The sequence below is a fragment of the Vidua chalybeata genome, chromosome 1, assembly GCF_026979565.1.
Source record: "Vidua chalybeata isolate OUT-0048 chromosome 1, bVidCha1 merged haplotype, whole genome shotgun sequence".
In the NCBI taxonomy this organism is placed as follows: Eukaryota; Metazoa; Chordata; class Aves; order Passeriformes; family Viduidae; genus Vidua; species Vidua chalybeata.
In genome coordinates, this window is record NC_071530.1 from 49,337,694 (window position 1) to 49,362,580 (window position 24,887).

Genomic DNA, 24,887 nt, shown 5'->3' on the forward strand with positions numbered 1-24,887 from the left:
TTTTTTCCCTAACAACATTTTTTTACTTGCAGAAGAACTTTCTTTAGTTTTCCATTTTTTTAGTATTTGTAGAGCATTCTTTATGCATGTAGTTTTCTAATCAACAGTCTCAATAGCCTTCCTATTGTATGTGCTTTCTTTCTAAATGAAAACAAAAACCCAAAATGAAGAAGACATGAATTTTTTTAAAAAGCAAAACTTCTTTCAAATAAAACCATTGTTCTATAGGGTTTTTTCCATGGGATTTTGGAACCGAACATTTGTAGGTGACTGGGTTTTTACTTGAATTCTTACTTTTGTCTGTACCACTAAAGACTTCAGAATGAAAACAGTTACTTTATCCACTGCATAATTTATTAAAAATGCCAAGCAAATGCTTTTCTTCTACTTGGGTTTTTATAAGTGAGTGTGATACTTACATCCCATCTTTCTATTCTGATTGAATTCTTTGTATTTATTTTTGTTGTTGTAACAGGTACTGGCTTTGGAATTAGTCAGTCAAGTAGATTGTCATCATCGGTCAGTGCTATGCGAGTTCTGAACACAGGTTCTGACGTGGAAGAAGCAGTAGCAGATGCTTTGGTAAGAATCACACACTTACCTTGTGTAGGTTATAGACTCTTTAAGTGTTCGGTTCCTGTACAATAGCATGCAGAAGAACTTGTCATTTATTGTTTTATTGGCTTCTCAGAAAAAAAAAAGAAAAGAAACTGAGTTGGTGGAGCTGCAAGTATTGAAATTTTCATTTCCTACATGAGTTTTAACTTTTGAGAAGCATGCTTTTTTAAATGGCAGACAGGAAACACTCTTGGACTGTTGTGTTGGAGTGGCCCAAGGAGCCACTTGAGCAGGTAGAAGTAATCAGCAGTTTCTCACAACAGCTAGAACAACTTCAGGATAGGTTGAAGGCTTGTTATAGCTAAGAATGATGACAGCTAAAGTCTGTCATCAGACTTACCAGAAGTCTGGGTGCCCTTTAAAGTTTTTCTATCTGACAGCAGGTGAGATCAATGTGAGAAAATGATGGCTGGGCAGCCAAGCCCCACACAGCCACTCTCTCTCTCCCCCACCACCAAGAGAGAGAATCAGGAGGGTAAAAGCCAGAAAACTTGTGGGTTGAGGTAAAGACAGTTTAATATGGAAAGCAAAAGCCATGCGGCCAGACAGAGCCAAACAAGGAATTGATTCAGTGCTTCCCATGGGCAGGCAGGTGTTCAGCCATCTCCAGTAGAGCAGGGCCCCATCACACACAGAAGTGACTTGAGAAGACAAACACCATCTCTCCATATATCCCCCTCTTCCGCCTTCTCCCCCCCACTTTGTATACTGAGCATGATGTCACATGGTCTGGAATGTCCCTTTGGTCATTTTGGGTCACTTGCCCTGGCTGTGTCTCCTCCCAGTCTCCCATGCTCCCCCAGCTTCCTGTCCAGCGTGGCAGTAGGAAAAGCAGAAAAGATCTCAGCTCTGTGTGAGTCCTGCTCAGCAATAACAAAACCTGTCTATATTATCAACTCTCTGTTCAGCACAAATCCAAAACACAGCCCCACACCAATCACTGTGAGGAAAATTAGCTCAGTCAAAACCAACATAGCAGGTAGCATCTCATAACTTTAGTTTTTGTTTTCCTTTGTTTTCAAAATGTTACACTAAGTTAAAACGGGTTGTTCTCTTTTTTAAGCTATACTGTTCTTTAAAAGGGTAAGTTTGGCTTCTCTGCCTTCCTGCCCCTGTAAGCCAAACTGAACACATCATGTATTTTGCTATTCTGAAATTTACATCAGGAAGCTGAAATCCTAGGTTAATTTAAAATACTGATGCTATGAATCAGGTACATTTTTATCAATTATTATATGCTATTTGCATATCATTAAATACATGTAAGTATCTGTTTTCTAGTTACCAGAATGCTTTAAAGAAATGGTTATTTCTCTGGTTTAAGAAAAAGTTATTTCAAAAGTTAGTAAAAAGCTACAAATTCGACTCTAAATTACAGTCAGATATAACTGAATAGAAAGAAACAAAATTTCAAAATCTGAAGAACTCTGTCATATTCTTAGTATGACTATTTATTAATTTCTTGGTTAATACTTTTTTCTTGACATATTCGTTTAAAATGTGTGTGCCTTCACTGGCGTAGAGATCAGAATATCTGGGAAATCTTCGATAAGAGGTCATGGTGAAGTTGCATGCATTTTCCCCTTTCTCTTATTACAAACTTGCAAAAGTTTTCAACGTTAATGGTTAATGCTGGTTTGTAAACTGGAAGTCAGTCTGGATTTTGGAATAGGGAACAGCAGAAAAACATTCCATGGGACATGGAAATTTTCTGGCTATAGCTGAAAAGCCTGTGCTGTGGTCCTCTCCACATAGATGCATCACAAAGAGTATCTTCAATACTTTTAGCAGCCTCTTAGTTTTCAAATTTCCTGGGCAAATTATGTAGTAAGAATAGAAGTTGAGGATAAAGTCATGTTTCCAATGACTGCTCTTGAGGCTTGAATATGTCCTGCTTTGTTGAAGCAATAAAACCTCTTCAGAGAAACTGGTTTGCATTACCTGGATCCAAAATACCATGATGCTGCTATAAATGTTAGAGGAACATGGGTTTGTATATTTTAACTGGAGTCTGACATTACAAAGAAGGATCAAGAACTGCAATATTTTATTATTATAGTACTTGCCTGGTTCTTTGCCATGTTCCAAATGGTACAGGTTGTCCTGTACAAATGGCTCCATGTAGATGGAAATATGGTAATAAACACCCTTCTTGTTTTCTGATAGACTGAAGATTTATACTCATAATGGTATTTTTAAAAGGTAGAATGTAGAGTCCTGACTTACCTAATATAAATACAAAAATATTCCAGATTGTGTTACTCTTTTTTATTTTATGAAAATACTTTGCCAGTTTTAGTGGTGGTGAAGCCAAACAGGTGTCAGTCTTCTGCCTAAGATCTGTTTTGAATATTGCTGTATAAAATGCAGCAATAATGGAAATCTTTCCATATTTTTGTCATTTACTCTAGTAGCATCTTTGGCATTTCAGATTCATTTACTGAAAAATCCTTCTTTTCCTTATGGTGTTTCTTTTCCAAAACACTTAATATCTGTTAATAATGTTGTTTTTCCCTTCAGTTACTCTCTTACACATGTATGTATGCTCATTCTGTTGCCAGTAAGCCTCCTTGTTACCTGTTGTATTGATTAGTTTGTGATTAATATTGTGATATCCTTTAAGTTATTCCATGGTTAAAAATGAGAACCCTGTGCAAATGGCAGTGGTAATTAAGGGGAAAGTGATCACTTTTACTACTGCTTCTTTGAGTATGTAACAGAACTGAGTTTTTAAATGCTGACTTCAGCTGCAAAGTTTGAATGGCAAGAGCTGCTTTGCAGAGGTGTGTGGGATCTTTTTCATTTTAGGATAAATAGCTTTTTTTTTTTCCCCCTCTGATCTTTGGTATGTTGTGTTGTGTTTTGTTGGCTTGTTTTTTGTTTTAGGAGATTTAGAATTTTGCATTATGTAATCAGTTCTTTTGTAGAACATTGACTGTAATTGTTGCAATGACAAAATTTAGATATTAAAGTTAAGCAAATAGTTCAAATAACGGTTTTGTACTTAAGTAGCAATTGACTGCATGTATTAATGTGTTCCTGCTCAAATATCACTGCATAAGAGAGAAGTTTTTGTGACCAACCCGCCCATGATATGTAATACTTTACTGGAAATGGAAGCTTAGCAAACTATTTCTTGACTATGTGTGATATGCTAATCAGACACAGAGAGCTAAGAACAAAATTTACAGTAAGACTTTATGTTGTCCAGTGGCAGGAAGTTTATTACTCACAGTGCTGCTATGCCTTACCTTCCTGTTCTCAATTTCTGTTTCTTTTCAATAATTTACTGCTAACAGCTCTTAGGAGACATACGGACTAAGGTATAGAAACTATTTTTCTTCTTTAATAGTTTAATATTTTGCTATTAACATGTTTGATACAAAATGAGTTAAAATGTCAAAATATGTGTAGACTTCTGATTCTTAAATTCTGTAACACATATAAGATATGAAATGAAATAACTAACTTGCAAAAGTCTTTTGTCACCCTATTATGCAATTTTATGGGTTCTTGAAAAAGACCTAAAGTTAAATGTTTCATCAAACATATGTCTTCTCTCCATTTGCTTTGGGTTTATATTTGGAATACTATGTAAGCCATACTTCAAAATATTTTCATTAACTTGGTTTGACCTGCTGAATGGTTGGAGCCATTTGTCACTGCAGGGAGTAGGGGTCACACCGGTTATTGAAACTGTTGGTCTCTTGACCCATTATGGGTACATTGTATTACCCCTTTGAGAATAAGTGCTGATCTGGAGTGTCTCTGTACAATAGAAGAAGCCCATGCGAAGAAGATATGAATCCTACGGGATGTACTCAGATGATGATGCCAACAGTGATGCATCAAGTGCCTGTTCGGAAAGGTCCTACAGCTCCAGGAACGGGAGCATACCGACCTACATGAGGCAGACAGAAGACGTGGCTGAAGTCCTGAACCGCTGTGCCAGCACCAACTGGTCAGAGAGGAAAGAGGGCCTTCTAGGCCTGCAGAACCTACTGAAGAACCAGAGAACTCTAAGGTAGGATGACATCTCAACAGAGAAACACCTTGTTTCAATGTTGGTGGGAGGCAGGGGGGAGGGAAGGCAGAGTGTGTCTTTTAGGTGAAAGCTATTACATTTTTACCCATGTCTTGAACAAAACAGTTTCCTCTACTTAATTTACGACATCATTTGATTCAATATTTACCCTTGATTTCACTGATCGCTATGCGTTAGTGTTCTAGCAGAACTAGCAAGGGAGTTAACTAATGTATTGTTGTCATTTTGACAGTCGTGTTGAGTTGAAAAGATTGTGTGAGATCTTCACAAGAATGTTTGCGGATCCTCACAGTAAGGTATGTGTAGGTTTTTCTTATTTTCAATAAGTGTCTGAAAACATAAATTAAAAGAAAGACAGTTATGGTAAATTACATCAGTGATATTTGCATATGTAAAATTTCACAAGCAAAAGCAGTTAATGGTATCAGATTTCAATTTAATTTAGAGTTTTGAACAAGATAATTTTCCCCCTTTTTCTGCAGGATCATGGAAATAAAGTGAAAGTTCATGTCATATAAAATGCATTGAAGTAGTTCAGTGTTTTGTGATCAAAATCTGTGTTTTTAAGAAGTTGTTGTTTACAGAGGCCACTTCAACACAAGTATAGATTTTCTCTCAATTAGAACAAAAGGCTCTGCAGTAATTTAAGTTACAAATAAAGTTGTCTGACTAAATCATACATAATCAGATAACCTATGCCAAATGTGTACTTATTTATTTTCCAGGACATTTTGTATTATCATAGCTTATGATGTCTTCTATGAATTTCTTAGGCAGGGCTGGCAGTTGAGACTGGTGAATAATATTTACATCATTTTTTTAATATTCCATAAAGAATATACTTTATTATAAAAGAAAATGTGATGTTTTATTCAGTTTTACTTAGGTAATGACTCAGTATGGATAATATAACAAGGAAAATAATGCTTCTGTTTTCTAAGACTGTTAAAATCTTTTAAAGTGAGTTACTTTGCATGATAGTATTTTTAGTTTTTGTGGGAGGTGGGTTACTAGTACAGGTTGATTAAACATTGCAGTTTCTTATGGCAGAAGGAATGCAGGTAAGGAAGGAGCCTAATAAATGTAATAATGTAAAAAAAACTACATAACTTTATATTTTATTTAATTACAGGCTTGTTTGGAAGAAGTGGTATCTCTTATGTTGAGTATAACATGTCCCACTTAGTATCCGTATTTCGGATTTGATAAAATTATAACAATAAATGCGTAATAGGGTATTATTTCAGAAGTATTGACTTTTCCCAGAAGAATCCTGAAAAACTACTTTGATTATGCAACACATTTTACATATTTTTAAGTCTTCCTTATTGCTGCAATGGAAAATTAAATTCAGAGTGATGAGAGGTCTTGACAGGTTAACTTTAGTGTTCATCTGTCCTCTTTATTTTTCCTGTTGGAAAAAGTGACAGCTGCTATCCCTGACACCATGTATTTTGGAAATAACTTGCACTGCTGACAGCAACCTGGTATTAAAGTTGATCACATACTGCAGAAATCCAGAAGGAAAAACTAAACCAAGCAGTTAAAAAGAAGGAAACATTACATTAAAAAAGTCAAAGCAGAGGAAAGAATATTAAATATTGAAATATTGCTGGAATATTTATTTTTTATATGAAGTAATGACCAAGTTGCTAATAGCAGCTTGGTTTAATTGTGCTGGTTCTGTGGTAATTAATATTTCAGCAATGCGTATGTCAGAGCTACTGTGGAGATTTTTGTGTAGCATGGGAGCCAGGGAAGGATAATGAAAATGTTGCAAGCTGTAGTTGTATATGTCAGAAGAGCATTTTACCTTTTAAATAAGCATTTTAAAATGTTATATTGACTTATTCTAGTTGTTTGTTCTGTTTACTGGCCACTGTAATATGAAATAATGTAGCTTCAAGAAACTTCGGCCTGTGTTGCAACCTGTGGTACAGCTGTTCTAGTCACTGAAACCTTGCCTGCTTTTTGATGTTGCAAAACTATTAATAGTTATCAATACGTTATCAGGAGAACCCTTTAAGTATTGAGTTCATGAGCTGTGATTTTTTTTTTTTTTAATCACACACATACGCCTACATAAATCTCATCTTAGACTCTACTCAATTGTCTGTAGGAATTATTCTGTCATCACTTTTGTGGGATTTTATAAGGTTTACTTTAACATAGTATCTGGATGGAGGGAATTACATAGAATTAGAGAGTAATAATATTTGGAGGAGAAAATGGGAGAATGACTTAAAGAACATGCCGAGTGCTTATTTTAAATTTACATTGGGTATCCCAATAAAATTACTTAAATTTCTCATAAAAGTTTTGAAGTACCTTTTTTGTTTTATTTTGGTTTATATTCCCTACAGGAACTTCGTATTGATGGCCACTAATTTGTGTGTTTTTATCTTTTTCCCTTTTTTGTTGTTTTGTTTTGTTTTGTTCTGTTTTTGTTTCGTTTTGCATGCTGTCCCCTGTGTTGGAACTCTCTTTAGAGAGTAAGTTGGTTCAATATTTGTTGGAAGCCTAACCTTACTTGCATGAATGTGCAATTAACCCCTTTTCTCTATTTTTCTTCCCCAAAGAGTTCATGCAGTGTCAAGCCTTTTGCAATCATAAAATGCTATAAACAAATAGTAAAATGTGTGGTAAATTTTCGAGATGTGCTTTATCTACTAATTAACTGACATTGTTTGGTTATGCATTCCTGCTTTATATTGTGGTGGTTGGCACATCTGAAATAATTCACTTTAGAGGTAGATCACTTACAATTATTTCCATATCTGTTTGTTTTTTTCCACTGTCAAATTATTATGAACTTCAACTTTAGATGGTTGATTTCAGGATTTCAGTTTGCATCATAAAAGCGGAAACTGCAATTTTTGCAGTATCCACATACATTCTTCAACATATAGGTGGTTGAGTTCCATTTTCCATTCCAAATTCATACTTTACCTTAAATGCTCTTTCAGCCTTCTTAAATTCTTCATGCTGAGACAAAATGATATGTTAAGTATTTTTTTTAAATGCAACAAAATTACTTGACTTATTTTTCTCTAGACATTCTCTGTGGTAGATCTAAAATGAAACAAAGCTTGAAAACAAAGCTGAGTCCTCAATTATCTGTATTTTTAACAGCTAAAACATCAGCACAGGATCTTCAGAGTACTTTTGCCATAGTGAACCATAATTCACTTTATAATGATTTCAGTTTAAGCCACTTTACATGTTTGAAGTGTCATAAGAAGTCCATATTACTCCATCAAGTCAGAGCTTGTAACCAGTTTGTTCGGTCTACCATGTTTTAATGGAAAAGCCATGTGTGTCAGTGTCTGCAGACTCAAAGAAACAGGTGCAGGTTTAAATTGTGCTGAGCTGTGTAGTTCAATTTGAAGGATTTTGTGAGACATCCCCACACACACATACAATGTAATCTTCATAGCACCAGAATTTGTTTGTTTGCCTAAGTATATTTTCCCCTTACTTTAGGGCTGTGAAAGCCAAACACTTTATATTAGAATAGAGGAAATACATATTGGTTTGTTTTTGCCTCTGTCTTATAACTGTGGCTACTGCTTGTGAATCCACAAAATTATGTATTGTTTCAGGTTAGCCTGAGACAGATTGTTTCCAGTCCTGCGCATAAAAGTCTTGTCCCACTACTGGCAGGATAGTTTGGAAACCTCAGACTTGAATATACATCTACATAGACAGCCCAGAAGTTGGCAATTTTTTTTTTTCTCAATTTTTAATGTAATTTGTTCCAAAAGGGAAATAATTAAAGTAGCTATTCCTGATGGGTTTTATATTGAGTAGGGATTTGTATTGTTTTGTTTCTAACACAGATTTTCAGTATTTAAGATACGTATTAAAAAATTTCCCCAAGTCTCCAGTAGATCCTGAAAGAGTCATAAAAACCTAGTTAAAAGAGAACCTCAAGGATGGTCTGGTCCAACCTTTCCTGATAAAATGAATCTGAGTTTATTTTTTATTTCTAGTGTAAATTTGGAGGCACTTCTTTAAGAGATACTTGTATGGATTTTTTCCACTTTATGGTGTGAATTTGCTTTCCCTGACTTGATGATCAACATGAAAAGCAATCAAATTTCCTCAGTGAAGAAGGCATGCAGCAACATATGCCAGCTCCTCCTTACTTGCATCAGTGCTGTGGAAGAAAGTCTGCTTCCATGGCCTAGTGTGTGCAGCTGTGTGAGGTGTTATCACAATTTGGGGTTTTCCACTCTCACAGAAGCAGCCGAATTTGGCCCTAATGACAAGGCAGGTCAGCTGCAGGAGGATGTGGGGTTCCAGCCCTTGCTCTGCACCAGCCACTTCTAGCCTTGCACCCATGACATAAATACTCAGGGGCAATATCTGCCCAACCCTCTTTGCACCACAACAGTGCTTCTGTACCCAACTCTGTGCTGGAGCGTGTGTTGTGAAGGAACCTTTTCAGCTCAAACACCCATTTTTTTTGTCAGAGAAACAGGAAACCTATGGGCCACACAAGCAGACAGTGTATACATCCTGATTTCACTCTTAGGTCTTGAAAAAACTTAATACGAGTGAAACATATTAAAAGAGCTCTTTAAACAAAGTTACCTATTTGTCACATCCTCCTTGACCCCTTCCCTCCAAAAAAAGTCCTTCTTCCTGATGCAAGTCCAATAAAAAAATATGGTTTTGGTTCTTTTGCTTTTGTTGTTTTGTTTTTTATTTTTTTACCTAATGCAGTCTTTTCAACGTGATTTGTTGAAAAGAAGACAATGGATATTATGTTTTCAAAAAAATGAAAGTACTTCTGTATTTTAAACACCTGCCAATCTGAAATCTATTGTGGCTTTTCTTCCCTACTGTGGTTAATAGTTTTGTGTTGGGATACCAGCAATAGTAGAAGCAGCTTGTTCTGTTCTACAAGTATTTTCTGTAAAGGAATTGGCCAGCTGTCATGATTTTGCAGTATTTAATAATGCAGATGTTTACAATTAATATTTTGCTAAAGAATTCTAGCAGCTTTTTTGGTTTTAAGGTGTTTTTGTAGTCTCCGAGGAATATGACAAAATCAACTTAATGATAGAGCTTGAGAGGGTAAAAACTTAAGTTTTACTGGAAAAATTGAGGTTGCGCCAGCCATCACAGTAAGCATTCCTTTTCTTGACGAAACTGCATGGAATACCTAATTGTCAAACTTCTACAGAAGTCGGCTAACATTTCCAATGTACTATTATATCAAAATCCAATGAAAAAGCAAGGCAGATTTCTTTCTTTTCCTTTCTTTTTTTCTTTTTTTCCTGCTTGGCTGCAAAACACTGCCTTTCTCTGCCTCTGATTCCCTTACTGCTTTCTTCGTTTGTAAGTTTGGCATACGTCAGTGTTGTTTCCTCTTTTGCCCCATCCTACCCTCTTTCCATCTTCTTCTGCCTTTTAGGTGTTCAGTATGTTTTTGGAGACGCTGGTCGACTTCATCCAGGTCCATAAAGAAGATCTGCAGGACTGGCTGTTTGTATTGTTGACACAGCTGTTGAAAAAAATGGGTGCTGATTTGCTTGGGTCTGTACAAGCAAAAGTTCAGAAGGCACTTGATGTTACAAGGTAATGTGTAATGAGCTCTTTAAAAAACAATAATAACATAGTTGTTAGCTATTTTCAAGGGTTTTGCTGCCTTTTTTTTTTTTTTTTTTTTTTTTTTTTTTTTTTTTTTTTTTGGTCTGCTGTTCGATTTCTGGAAAAATGCACAGCTCGTGGCAGATCTTGAAACTTTAGTAAACCTTGTTGCTTCAGCATTTTGGTTTCATGAAATGACTCTTAATTGCAAGGGTTTGAGTCCTCAGTGCTTGAACAATTAATATGATACTACTTACTTGATTCCAGAATGTGCATTTGAGCCGTGTATGTTTGTTGTCTCACCTTGTGTTCAGTGATGTAGAAATTGTGTTTGCACTTCTTTATTTTGCTGTGAAAGTTTCACTAGAATATTCATTTCTGTGTCAGCATTAACTTTTAAGAAGTTATGGTAATAATGGATTTGCTTTCTGTCTTCCCTTCCTTCTCCCCAGACTTCACTAATAGCCCAATTTAGAATCAGAATTCTAGCATATCGTAATTATATCATTCCACATTACTTGTATTGTCTGTTCTAGCTATAATTGATTGCTTCATAGCAGCAGGAATTCCTTAAATCTTGTCCTTAACATGCTAGGTAAATGTTTCTGAAATGTCAAACATAGTAGCAACTGGTAGCAGTTTCAGCTTTACTGAGAAGGGTGAGGGCTTATTTGGTGTCTCTCAACAGTTCATAAAAGAAAATCTAAGGTAACTTAACATTATTTTGTTTGTTTACAGGGAATCTTTTCCAAATGACCTCCAGTTCAGTATTTTAATGAGATTTACTGTTGACCAGACCCAGACACCTAGTCTGAAGGTAAGACTTTTTAGGCTTGCTTCGCAAGCAGAAATTATCATTAATAGAAATTTGCTTGTCTTAATTTTTGAATTTGGATTGTTATTTTTGTTTTGTGTAAAAACAAAGAAAAAGGAAAGGTTTTCAATTAGTGGATTTTGTTTTTATAAACTTTCAGACAGTCAAGCCAGCACTGCAGGACCAGCTTCGCTCTTTTTGGAGCTCAAAGGTTTTTGTCTGAATTACTGTTTTTATTCTTAACCCTATGTGAAACTCTTACAGTGTTATCAATAATTTTTATTTGAATGCATTGTATGCTGCTACTAACCTTTGCAAGAAATTTTAAGCATGCAGATGCTCAGTTTTAAACATGACACTAGTATGAAAATGTTTGCTGCAAGAGAGATCTAATAAAAGCACAGTACATGTTGCTCAAAAATGAGCAACAAAAATGTGGCTGCCTAACATCAAGCTGGTTATGCAAACTCACTCTATCAAGTCTTTTCTAATTTTATGTTTGTGATTTCCCATACTTTTTTCCCTAGTTCATACATATATATATATATTTTCCTGTGTTCAGCCTGATAGGCCTTGAGTTATTTTAAATTATTCTAATACTACTGTGAACTTGAGTTACTATATTAAAAATCAGCTACTTCTGTGGTACAGTCTACTTTTCTGAAAGTGGTGTGTAGCTTTATAATTACACACATTTTTACCCAAGAATCTGTAGTCCATAGACCTACCAGCATATCTGAAAAGTAAAAATGTATTCTGTAGTACATTTGCAGTTGCAAAGAGTGTTGATTTTAGAACAAATGCATCAAATCTGAAGAAGATTTATAAGTGATGGGAATGGGGAAATAACAAGCATATGATAACTGGCATCTTCTGCTCTATCCTGCACGAAATATTTTTACTCAGTTTGATACTGCACAAGAGTATGACTTTTCCAGAGTTATGTTGAACCTAAAGTCACATGAATATGCCTTTTTTGTCTACAATACAGTAAAGCTTACATTTTTAAGCTTTTGAGGACAGTTGATACGTTGACCACTGTTGCTTCGTAGAGCTGTGTTAAAAAGGGACTGCTGTCATTTATTGAAGACAGCAAATGAGGTAGTAAAAATCAGTTTGTTGTTTAAATGAATCCTTGGAACAAATTGAGATTGGTTTTATTTTGCTTGGTTTTCCTCCCCAGGAAGGTGAATTTGATGGTTGAGATGTTCCTTTTTCCATACATTAGTGTACAGCTGTTAAAGGTGTATCAAGCACATTTCAAAGCTGAGAGTGTAGATTTGGAACAAGACATGAACTCCTACGAGGCTGATTTGGGACTGAGTTCAAGATTATTCCCTAAATGACCCAGAAGGAATTCAGAAATATGAAACACTTGATGGGAAGACATTCTGAAACTAATTTTGAGAGAGAATTCTGTAATCAAGATGTCGATAAAAGTTACCTCCATAGAAGAACACCAGTAGTTCTATACTGTAATATATTATAGTTGGAAGCAAAATCAAGAGTATTTAGAATGAATTTTTAGGACAGTAAATTATATAACTATTTAAGAGAAGGTAAGCTTTCTTCCCAGAAAAAAGTGGAATCTGCCCCCTACTTCATTTTTATGTGGTAACTACTACTTCAGGATTCAGACAGTTATTTATTCCCCACAGATCAGAAGAATCTATTTAATATCCACATTATTGAGTATTTTGCCTAAATCCCATCTTCAGTGCACCCAGATAGAATAATTTATATAATCAGTTGAATAATTGATGTGATCAAAACCCACAGAATAATTAATAATCCTAGAGGAGTACTCCAGTTCTTGAAGTCTTGAGCTTTTGTTCTTTGATAAATTATTATCTCATTGTATTTCTTCTAGGAATATTGAGAAACAGCATTCGTTTTTAGGGAGTCAGAGAAGGGGATTTTCATCATCCCTAAAGCTGGTCAGATAGAAAGAGGGGATGGTAGATCAGAAATTTGAGCTGTGTAACAATTCCCTTCTACAAATTACTTTTTTGTCTGGGTTTCACATGATAGTAGTAAATAATCATCCTTTGGAGTAAACTGTCCTTGTCATTCTTACACTTAGAAAGACATCTAAGTCTCAGACAGTTAAACTTGAGCTTTTAGAGGGGCCACAGAGGTGGATTTGGATAGCTGGGCAATAAAAAGTCCAACCATAGAGAAGATAGAATTCTACTGACCTAATCCATGAAGGATGCAGCTTAGTGTACTGTGCTATATCTGTCATATTTCTGCAGTCATTTTACACTTAGGTGTGGTGAATTACTGAAACACAGTTTAGAGGTACCAGATGTATGTGTCTGTGCTGGTCATATGTTTGGATGGGTATAGTAGTCAATTGTCCTAGGTGGGATATAATCTATTTAGCTTATTTTTGCAGGTGCAAAACATACAGTTTCCAAAGGATGGATATTGTCCTGAAATACACTTCCAATCATTACTTAATTTTTCTTGGGTTTCATATCATCTCAGCCTCAGTGAGGAGTTGATTTAAGCATTGTGATCAAAATTCAAGTTTCAGAATCCTTCTTTACTTTGAAAATGCTGATTTGTTGACAAAGGTTTTTGCCACAGTTGATTGGAAGTTTGTTTTTTTTTTACCCTAAATCAGCATTAATATATCTGGATTTAAAAAAACCTGAGTAACACAGATTCACAGCAATTTATCTTTAGTGTATATTTTAGTCATTTGGTTATATAATGGCACAGGCAAATCACTCCTAAGTATTCAGTGAGTTAGAGACAGACACCTGGGATGCTGCAGTCTGAAAGTGACAGTATTGAACAACTTCATAGACAGTGCTTTCAACTTAACAGCAAATATTCATTGTAAGAATTCTGGACATGCTTTAATTGCAGTCCAAAAATTTTTCTCTCTGAATGATTAAATGGATTGTTGAAGACGTTAGCCCTTTTATTTCTAAATCTCATCTCTGTACAGAGTTACTGGAAATATTGGCAAAGATACTTCTAAAGTAGATTTGCTGCTTTTATGGAGTTTTACTTCAGCCTGGGTTTTTTAATCTGTAATAATACTGGCTCATTATATCTGACCACAGAAGGGTGTAGCTCTTCCAAAATTTATTATCTCAAAAGCAATTAGTAAAAAATGCTTTTTTTCAAAAGAGCTGTCAAGTTTAGCTTTGGGAATCTGTCTCACTCTGAAAAGCTCTATTAGTAAGAACTCCTTGCATTCATTTTCTGTTCAGTGCTGTTCTGTCTAAGAGCCTCCATCTTCGCGGAAGTCTGTGCAAGTTCCTCAAGAAGCAGTTCAAACACTAAATAATCCTGCTGTCTCAGATGCAGTACTTCAGAGTCTCTTCATTGGGAGAAATATTTCTGGGTGTTCTAAGTGTTACAGTCCTTAACAGCAACCTTTTCAAGTCTTACATTAGATTTACTTAAATCCTCAACAGTCGAAGGTAGTGGTGTTGCAATGGTTTCCCTACGTAATCTAGAAATGTCAGCTATTGCTTTGAATTTGGAAAGCCATGTGGCCTAAGGTTTTTTGCTGCAGAGATGTTCATGGCTTGTTTTTTCCTTGGAAAATCGCTAGCAAATAGTGTGCATTTTCGATATCGATCTGCATAAGATGAAAGCCTTCAGCTGCTGCTTGGTATAACTTCAGAGAAGTTGAGCTTTAACAGCTGCTTTGAAAATGAAGTATTCATTATTAATCCTCATTTGTGTGTGCCAGTGTATCTTGTGTTTTTAATTGCTTGCAAGTTTCATGACCAAGAGAAATTTCTAAATAGCTTTGCTCAGAACAGTTGTGCTACAAGCTATGAGCAACCAGAAATACACCCAGAACTCTTTCTCTCTGGTTATGGTGGACATAGGTCTCTCTCTCCTGGTAGGTATTTTTGGTTCTCTGTAATTACTAGTGGAAATAAAAGCAGCTAAACCTGATAGATGGTCTAAATAAATGTCCACAACTTTCACCGACACATTGGGTGACAAATTTCTGAAGTAGAAGGAGCTGAGGAAGTAAATATTTTAGACATACACAGGTGTAATAGACCTTTGCCCAAAACTGTGCAGTGGTGCAGTATTAGAGAAAGCAAAGAGGGGCTGTAGTCTGTGATGTACAAAACAGGAGTAAAACAAGTTTGTGGAGTAAGAGAATGATCAGATAAATGAGGGAGCTCAGGAGGTTTTCTGTCCTCCTGGTAAATCCATGTCTCTATCATCTGAATATATTCAAAGTGTGCATGTGACCCATCTTAAGTCTTTCCTAGAAATTCTATTCCATGCATTTTTAGTATTTAGTGGGAAGATTCCTGTGGCTTATTTCCAGAGACTGTAACTGCTCAACCTTGATGTTTTGTGAAACAAAATGAGTGTTAACTACCTAGTAGGAGCTAGTAAGAAGCAATCATTGGTTCATCAGATGATGTTCATTTTGCATTTTAGCACTTGAAAAACTTTCTTCAAAATTCTGAGTGAATCTTTTCTTCATTTCTTTTTTTTCAAATGTAAGCTTCTGCATATGCAATGATTTATGTCTTCTAGTTGCTATCAGTGAAATGTAAGCTTTCTATGAGTATTTGAATGTCTGGAATAACTTTCTTCTTCAAATGTTAAATCCATTTATAGATTGTTTTATTGCAAAAAAATTATATTAATGCTGAAAACATGTAGTTTAATTGGAAAAAAAACCTTTATTTTAGGGAATGAACACTCTGTGAGCTCAGTTGTTTTTGCAGCTCACCATTTTTATTGTCCACCTGACTCTGTTTCTCCTTGCAGGTCAAAGTTGCAATCCTGAAATACATAGAAACTCTTGCGCAACAGATGGATCCAGGAGATTTTGTAAATTCAAGTGAAACTAGGTTAGCAGTGTCTCGAATCATCACCTGGACCACAGAACCTAAAAGCTCAGATGTTAGGAAGGTATGTTTGGTAACCTGTCCTTAGAATTGCAAAGCATTCAAGGTAATTAAGACTATTTAAGTAAAAAATTTAAATTAACATCTTGAAACTCTCCATTATGGTTGTATTGTTATATAAGTTAGTATGTTGAGATTCTGTTTCATAATTTATCATTCTTCATTGCAAGTACTAAAATCTTTTTAGTGGCCATTTTTTGTACAGTTTTAATATTACTTCAGAGACCACCCCCTGTGATACTAAATAGCACATTTGTAAAAGAAGTGAGTGGTAAATTTGGTAGCAAATTCAGTCTAATCTCTGTTGGATTTTCTAGAGTCCTTATTTTTAACAACAGGTAGGTAGATAGCTGTTGAACCTTGGACAAAGAAAGTGCTTTGATAAGGTTATAGGCTTATTGTCATAGGCTTATTCCTGTAATGCTGCACTTCCAGTGCAAACCTTCCCTTTCCACATAATGATGTGAAGGGAAAATTAACATTTGTGAGCTACATAGATGCAGCAGGGATACTAAATAACTATAAGAAATGTACTAGTACTGTCTTTGGAAAGGGCTTCTAAACAGTACTTCAATTTGTAGAAAGCAAAAAATCTTTTAATTTTATTTGCAGTTTGATGGAATAGTTTTGTTGTTCTGATGCTTACAGGTCATGCTGTGTAGCTGCCATTTTTAGCATGTCAACACTACAAAAATGTTGTACCTTTTATGGTTCCTCAGTGCAAGTGTCTATGACACAGACATAGACTCTTCTCTCTCTTTTTCTGTCTATTTCTGCAGTTTGAAAATCTGTTGAGATTTGTTTTGCTACTTTGAAATTGAGTTCTGGCACCTTCATCTTTTCTGAAAAGAGCAACTTCCTTTGCTTAGGAGGGATGTAGGAAAGAATAGTAGGAGCGGTCTTAAAAACTGTAATGTGAAGAAAACAAAAATAAAAATAACTTATAAGACTTCTTGATATCTAGAATGTTTGTAATACATAATAGAAAACCACCAGAGAGTTTTTATATTGGAGGTAATGTCTTAGTCATTCACTTCTTGCATAACTTCATGAGTTTGAGAAAACAGTAATAGATTACATGCAATGGACTTTTCTTGCCTGGGTATCATGTTCTAGTAACATATAAAAGATCATAAAACAGGAGGAGAATTGAAGCAGCACTATCTTCTGAATCAGTGAAGTTTTAGTACTGAGGCACGTGGCGAGCTGTCTTATCTGATGGTTCATAACTCTAATAAGCATTTTTATGTCAATAAGTAACTGAATCATGGAAACTCACTAGTGAGTTTAATCATCTGAAACCCCTTATTATGTAAGTTTTCAGATTTCATTTGTTATTTCCATAACACAGCTCTTTGAGGCAACAAACTGCAAAAATCCTTTAACTCTTGAAAATAAAATTTTGCCAATAAGAAGTCAAAAGAGTTATTTTGATGGTATAAAATGTTTAAGTCTCATAACAGTCTTCTCAACCTGCTATCACAGGCTTTTTAATTTCATTTTGTTTAATAAGCTTTATAGAACTTAGTGTAATTTCTTTAAATTAAAAGCCTTTTCTAAGGAATTTCTGTGTAATTAATGGTTTTGTTTTTTTTCCTTAGCAAAAACAGTTCCAGTGCTAAGTATTATGAAAAATCTTAGTTTATTAGTCTCACATTGGGCACTTTTAGTATAGTTTGGTGACATGGGACTTCTTTCTGGAAGGTAGAATTCTGTTTCAGAACTTAGATTTCTTCTAAGATTAGGATGCTTCTGGAAGGAGTTTGAATCTATTTTTAGAAATCTTCTAAGAGGAAAGCAAAACCAAATAAATATTTCTAATCCTTATTTCACTCTTTTAAGATGATCTCTATGTGAGTGAATTTAAATCTCAGCAGAGACCTGATGCTGGGGAGAAGAGAAACCTCTAAATACTCTAAAATGCAGGGTTTCTTTGGCAAGGAAGAAAGAGAGAAAATAGATAATTGCACTGAAAACATTCTGCAAGTCAGTATCAATTTGATATTATAGGCAGAGCTTCATTTTGGGCAGACTTGATGGTATCAGTTTCTATCCTGATACAATCCTGGACTGGCTATTGTGTTCTCTTAATAGCAGCTTAAATAGACGCAGTATTAAGGAGCAGAGACTGGCTTACTGGACAGAAAACTGAAAGTGGAGATTCCCAAACCTCTGCTCAGCTGCTGAATTTGTCTTGGTTTTGCTCTGTATCAATTTTGATTAAAAGACTGACCATTAAAAATGACAAGGGTAACAGCAAGAGAAACATCAGACAGATTGCAGAAGACATTCAGGGTGATCATTTTGAAGGGAAGGTTATCAAAGGGTTGAGGAAATAAATGTTAAAGAAAATGATCAGTCACGAGTATGCAAAGATAATTTGTGGCAATCTAACATGCTAGGATTTTTGTTGTTTAACTTAATACAGAGATGTGTGCAGGTATGTGTGCTCATACCTTGGCTCTCCACTTTTAATTTAAAAACGCTACAGTTCATTGCTCTGGAAGCAAAAGGAGGGAAATAAATGTCTAAAATAATTTTCTAAACTACTTGCTTGGAGTGTATTGGTGGTTAAGCAAGCTGCCTATCAGTCTGTCTAGCATAAGGCACTGGTTCTCTCCAGTGCATGGCAGATCTTGATGGTGAGCTGTATAAACTGCACACAGTTGGTTAATCTTACAACCACAGTCTTCTGCTACAAAGAAGTAATTCTGGAGAACTTCCTCCAGCTGTCCTTTGCACTTGTTAGTTTAGTTATTATGTTGACAGATTTGTTATACTATCCAATGAATCTTCATAAAACTGTACAAACATTTCTTAATTCTTTCAATCAACAGTTCCTGTACTAGAGGGATTCCAACTGTTGTGTAATTTACTGTGTTGCTTCATCAGTAGAGAGTGCTGATTTTTTTATTCAAGTAAAAAAAAAAACACCTAGCATATTTAAAACATTCTGTAGGATGAATATGATGGTAAAGATGAATTGAGTAAACTGAGAGTATGGGAGGTGACATCCAGTACAAACTACTCCACAGTTTTCATCTTCAGAATATGTAGTCAGCTAAATTTCATTGCCCATTACATTTGCCTACCTTTTAGAAAGGTTAAAGAAAGCAGAGGCAAGGTTAACTAACTAGCTTGGCTGTAGGGTAAGTTATGAGGAGGAGTATCAAGTGCTGTGATCACTACTGTCTCATTCCACACTAGGGTATCTTGTTTGGTTGGGTTTGTTATAATTTCTACAGTGCTAACTGTTCCTTTTTAGGCAAATGTGTTACCATCTCTAATTACCACTTGCAGAACTCAGTAGAAAGGATCGCATGCTTGCTCCTGCCAGAAGTGTTTCATTTCTCTCTCTAAATTTTTTCAGCTTCTCAAACTCTGAAAGCCATTTTGCAAATTCTTTCTTTTTTTTTTTTTTTTTTTTTTTTTTCTTAGTAAGGATGTGGGGCTAGGGGGGTTGAAAAGCATATTTCTGAAAGACTGCTTGTTACAATGATAGTTGTGTGCCTGAATTTATCAAACTCAGAACTTCCAGCTTGCCAGCAAATATGAATTGCTTTTGTTCACATCTGTTAACATCTTTATTCAAGCTTGATCAAGACTTAAGTCACATTTTGTGATTACCACTCATTATAGCATCTTTTGCTGATAAAATTACTTTGAAACTCTAATTAATGTCTTCAGTTTGTGTTTTTTCTTGTAGGCTGCACAGTCAGTGCTGATTTCCCTTTTTGAACTCAACACTCCAGAGTTTACAATGCTGTTGGGTGCTTTACCAAAAACATTTCAGGATGGAGCCACAAAGCTTCTCCATAATCATCTCCGGAATACAGGCAACAGTGGTCAGGTATCCACTTCTGTTACTCTTCTTTCTGAAGTTACTATGTAGAAGCCTACTTTGTAGCTCTCTATGGAATGTGTTTTCTTTTTCGTCTACAGTTACAGTTTCTAAGTCCATGTCACTTCCAAGTGACTTCATAGGTTTGGATGTGCTTCTTAAGAATAATTTATCTTGTACTTTCTAATTTCAACGTTACACAGGATGGAAATTACTAGTAATGGGTTGGACAACACAGGAATTTAGTTGAAGCTCTTTAAATGTTTCTGGGCACCAGAAAAATAAATATAATAATAAATATAATAAGTTAAAAGGGAAGTTTTTTGTCCTACTAGAGTATCTCTTCTCACCTCTCCTCCTCCAGGGATCGATGGGAAGTCCTTTAACAAGACCTACTCCACGCTCCCCAGCAAGTTGGTCGAGTCCTCTCACTTCCCCAACCAATACATCACAGAACACTTTGTCACCAAGGTAATGTAGGCTGGTGGTGTTACAATTCCACATCTAAGGCTTAAAACACATTGTCCAAAGATGTAACCCCAGCAATGAAAGCATGGGCAAAATTTTGCACAAAATGACAGATGCTCAGAAATAATCCCTCTTGCTCCATAGAATGAAACTGCTCAGCCTCCCAGAAGGGTCTGACATGCTGGCCTGAGGTGGGAAAGGGCTGTCCATCTTGGAATGCAAATGGATTAGCAAGAGAACAAATCAAAGTGTGCTTCTTTAACAAGTGTTAAAATATGTTATCTGATGTCATAGTTTAACCCCAGTTAACACCTAAGCATCATACAGCCACTCAATATCCCCATAATGGGATATGGGGGATAATCAGAATATAAAAGAGAAAACTGAGATGAAGACAATTAATTAGGTAGAGCAAAAGCTGCATGTGCAAGCAACAGACAGTGAATTTGCTACTTCTTATGGGGGGTCAGGTGTTCAGCTGTCCCCAGGAGAGCACGGCCCTATCACTTGTAGCAGTGACCTGGGAGCTCAAGTGCCATGACTCTAAACATCCCTTCCTTCCTCCTTCCCTCAGCAATACATGCTTAGATTGTGATGCCATATGGTGTGGAATATCCCTTTGTCAGTGGGGTCAGCTGTTCCAGCCATGTCCCCTTCCAGCTCCTTGTGTAGCCCTGGGCCACTTGCTGCTGTGTGAGGAGCAGAATAGGCCTTGGCTCTGTGTAAGCACTGCTCAGCTGTTACTAGAACAGCCCTATGTTAACAACCCCATTTCCAGCACAAATCTAAAGCATAGCCCCCCAGCCAGCTGCTCTGAGGAAAGTTAAGTCTGTCCCAGCCAAAACCAACACACTGGTTCATCAAACCAGATTTAATATTGGGGACACTAAAGAAGTAATAGTTTACAACTGTTTTTTATAGTAATGATGTTGTCAGCAAAGTGGACTTTGTAATTTTGTTTTTACCAATCAACTTGCTGTTGAGTTTTATCAGTGCTCCTTGGGAGCTTCAGGACTTCTTTCAGAATAAGAGGATGGTGTAAAAATTCCAGTTGTATCACATTCAGAGTAAAACAGAGCAAAATAAGTTTTTCTTCAGGCAGATGCTGTTACCTAATGTAGTCTTTCCCTTATCTACTTTCAGTGCTTTCTGTGTCAGAGGTAGTACACGTACTAAGGCATACCATAATACAATTTTGTATTGTGAAGAGACAATTTTCTTAATGTATTTCAAGAAAAGTAATAATTTTAGTAATACTTCCTGAGTCTCTGTAGTTGCCTGCTAATGTGATTTAAAAGTACAGATCACAAAATAAATTCATCTTATTTCCTATGTCCTTCTCCATGGCCCACAGTGCATTTGACTATGACACTGAAAACATGAATTCTGAAGATATTTACAGCTCTCTTCGTGGAGTCACTGAAGCCATTCAGAATTTCAGTTTTCGTAGTCAGGAAGATATGAATGAGCCTGTAAAACGAGATGCTAAAAAAGATGATGGTGATTCGGTGAGTATTTAAACTCAGTCCATGCTGGTATCAGCAAACTAAGCTAGTGTCTGATTGATTACAGATAAGAAAGCATCTGTTTCAGGAGGTTTATATTCTTCCTAAATTGGACATTTCTCCTGAATTACTTAAGAGCTTTAGAAAAATATGTTCCCAGTCTTGAACAGCATTTTGAAAACGTAAATGCTGATTTTATGTAGCAATGACTGTGTGTTTAACATGTTAGCAGTTTTGAAATCAGCAATCTTGCAAAACAGCTGAAATTATTTTTTTGAGAAGTTTGTATCCTAATACATGTGTTTCTGAATGTTTTGTTTTATTTTGTACACAATCTGTGGGCTGTTAAGATGCAGTATTTCAGGCTCCTGTTTCTGTGGAACTTTGGCTGTAAGATTTGTTGAACTTGCCACATATATATATGCTTAAAGACATTTTTAATTACTCTGTATCAGAATTGTAAGATAAAATACAGCTAGTTCTGGTTTATGATTTTTTTTTTGTTTTTACAACATACACTTTTCCTTTTTTTCTGGCTTTTTTTTTGCTTGTTTGTTTTGGGGTTTTTTTGAGGAAAGCAACATTTAGGGAACGAAGACTTCTTATTTGAAGGCTAGTTTGAAAATTCCAAGCATTTTGAAATTTGTAAGTTTTTGGTACATAAATGAATTAGTGGTGTAGTTAATGGAAAGGTGTAAGAGTGTATTTCACGTGTTCATGTGACACTTCCTCTCCTGCAGATTTGCAGTGCTTCGGGAATAGTGGACATGCGAGCAGGAAGTGGTGTGAGCGATACAGGTCGAACAGCTCTGGATAACAAAACTTCATTACTCAACACGATGCCTCCCCACTCCTCACCACGCTCACGAGATTACAACCCATACAATTATTCTGATGGTATCAGTGCATTTAATAAATCTGCTTTGAAAGAAGCCATGTTTGATGATGATGCAGAGCAGTTTCCTGATGGTAAGATTCAGATTACATTCTGTGCTAGATGAAAAATGATATTTTCTATCTTGGACTTCTGTTTCTGAAGTTATTTTTAGAAATATATGTATCACCTCTTTGAGAGGTTTTTACAAATGCTGTATTTTGAATTAGTTTATTTGTTAGTCATCTCTTTGAGTTACATTGTTGGATTACCTGGTATTTGTAGAGACTAAGGGTAAAAATGAAGGAAATGCTGAACTGTGTTGTATACTTCTGGTAGCACATCTTCTATCAGTATTACCAGTATAAATTTACTTCCCAGATTTTTACATGATAGAAATTTAAAGCCAGGAGGGTGGAGAAAAGATTTACAGCAAGGAAGTAAAACTGGATCAAACAGGTTTGGGAAGTAGGTGAAAGATCAAGTATTTTGTTAGTAATATATTTGTATTTGAAACATGGCATTGGCATTTTCTATTGACTAAACATTCTTAAATGAAAGAAAACAAACCAGCTTTATACCGGGAAGGTGGTTCATCTAGCCCACGTAAATGTAGGAACATGGGTTGCTGTTTTGTAGGCTTCCAGAGCATATTTATGATATTTCTCCATATATCCTTAGGTAATTTTTTTATATCTCTATGTTAAGAAGGTTCCAAAGTACCACTGCCACCATTATTTTAATAAATAGTCAGTGGTTCTCATAATCTGCTATTCACTGTTGTTCAGTTATAGATCAAGTTTTTAAGTAAAGGCTTTCTTAATAACAAGGGACAAACTAATTATCTCCCTTCTGCCTGTTTCTGCTTTTGTCATTCTGCAAAAGATGTATTATAGAAACTGTTGAAAAACAAAGTTACTTTTTGACATGGTGTTTTATTCACCTATTCTATGAGTTGGCTTTAAGTTTGCATTAAATCAAAATCAAATCCAAGTATGGTGCATTTTTCTTTGTTTTTCTTACATATCATGAAGAAGCATATAGTATAGCCAGATATTATCTTCTGAAGATGATGGAGGGAAAAGGACAGTTTTACAAATCATGTCATGTACATATTAATAATTCAATAGCTTTGCCATCCACATACAGAGCCAGGTTATATTCAAGATTCTGTATTAAGGGATCTTGTTTTACATGGGAGAAGCCTCCTACCTTTTGACAGCTGATTTTTGGGTATTGCATTAAAGCAGATGCAGTTTGTGCTATGCCAGCATGATCCAGTTTTGTAGCAACTCATGACTGGCTGAAGTGAGGCATCCCTATCCGGTAGAAGTTTGTCCTGGTTGGAAAATTTAGGTCCGCTCTTTAATGGGTCTTGATGTAGTACTTGCTTTCATTCCTGTGTTGCTTTCCCTTAGTATTTAGTTTTATCATGTACATTCTGTCATTTGTGTGTTACTTTAAGAATTTCATCTTGAATTATATACAGAAACTCGGCAAAAGATCCACTTGGCAAAATACCATGTGCCTACAACTCCTCTGTTGCAAGTTACATGCTTTCCCCATATACCTGAAGGGCTAGTTTGACATTAGTTATCAGTTTTTGGAAACTCCACAGAATTGCTGCTTGTTCCTGACACAAAATTTCTTTAGTACTGGATTCCCAGCTGTCGTGTTATGCATTGCTGACAGAAAGATGCGGAAATACAAGGCTACATGGGAAAATCTTAGCTGCTCATACAGTCCTGTCAACATCACTGGGGCAGGAACGTGTATTCTACAGATGGTTTGTCTGGTTGTCTGTCAAGTTGAAAATTTTCAGTGGAGGAGATGCCATAGTGTACATCGCATGAGTCATATTTGAGTGTTTTGCTTCTCTTACATAAAAAGGTTTTCAGAGTAACAGCCTAAATCTTCCAACCAATTGCACTTTTTTTTTTCCCCCAAGGGAAATGCTCTTTATCTGAAGCATAGGGAAACCTGGCTTTCCAAGTCACTTCCAGACTTAAATGTAGTTCACAGTCTCTGTTTGAAAAATAGTGTTTTTCTCCAAAGCAGCTTATTTATTTCAACTTACTTCCATGGATTGCACTTTCCAAGCATCTTCCTTTTTACCTCCCACTTTGTACATGGGCTTAAGATTTCTGCTTCTGTGTTTCACCTTACACTTGGCATCTTTTTTCTTTCAGACCATTCCTTTGATGTAACATAATTTTC

General features: G+C 35.8%; 1 protein-coding gene and 1 long non-coding RNA gene across 13 annotated transcripts in view; one reads left to right on the forward strand and one right to left on the reverse strand.

Moving 5' to 3' along the window:
* The window catches only part of CLASP2 (cytoplasmic linker associated protein 2), a 144,254-nt gene that overhangs the window by 109,668 nt on the left and 9,699 nt on the right, over positions 1 to 24,887 (forward strand). For 5 of the 11 annotated variants that reach the window (XM_053966435.1, XM_053966453.1, XM_053966461.1 and 2 more), the window contains 10 exons: positions 476 to 582; positions 4,398 to 4,642; positions 4,896 to 4,959; positions 10,086 to 10,249; positions 11,000 to 11,078; positions 15,843 to 15,986; positions 19,689 to 19,832; positions 20,188 to 20,294; positions 21,646 to 21,799; positions 22,537 to 22,765. In XM_053966435.1, the coding sequence (XP_053822410.1) occupies positions 476 to 582; positions 4,398 to 4,642; positions 4,896 to 4,959; positions 10,086 to 10,249; positions 11,000 to 11,078; positions 15,843 to 15,986; positions 19,689 to 19,832; positions 20,188 to 20,294; positions 21,646 to 21,799; positions 22,537 to 22,765 (1,437 nt within the window). Of the gene's footprint in view, positions 1 to 475; positions 583 to 3,917; positions 3,942 to 4,397; positions 4,643 to 4,895; positions 4,960 to 10,085; positions 10,250 to 10,999; positions 11,079 to 11,235; positions 11,287 to 15,842; positions 15,987 to 19,688; positions 19,833 to 20,187; positions 20,295 to 21,645; positions 21,800 to 22,536; positions 22,766 to 24,887 lie in introns of all 11 variants that reach the window. The other 6 variants (XM_053966426.1, XM_053966507.1, XM_053966470.1 and 3 more) reach the window with 3 other exon arrangements.
* Positions 15,789 to 20,259, reverse strand: LOC128800958 (uncharacterized). 2 transcript variants are annotated; one of them, XR_008435100.1, is made up of 3 exons: positions 20,174 to 20,259; positions 16,685 to 16,890; positions 15,789 to 15,857 (listed from the first exon to the last, which is right to left on the reverse strand). It is a non-coding gene; the product is annotated as an uncharacterized LOC128800958 (long non-coding RNA). The 2 variants fall into 2 exon arrangements; XR_008435093.1 differs by lacking the exon at positions 15,789 to 15,857 and adding an exon at positions 15,876 to 15,963.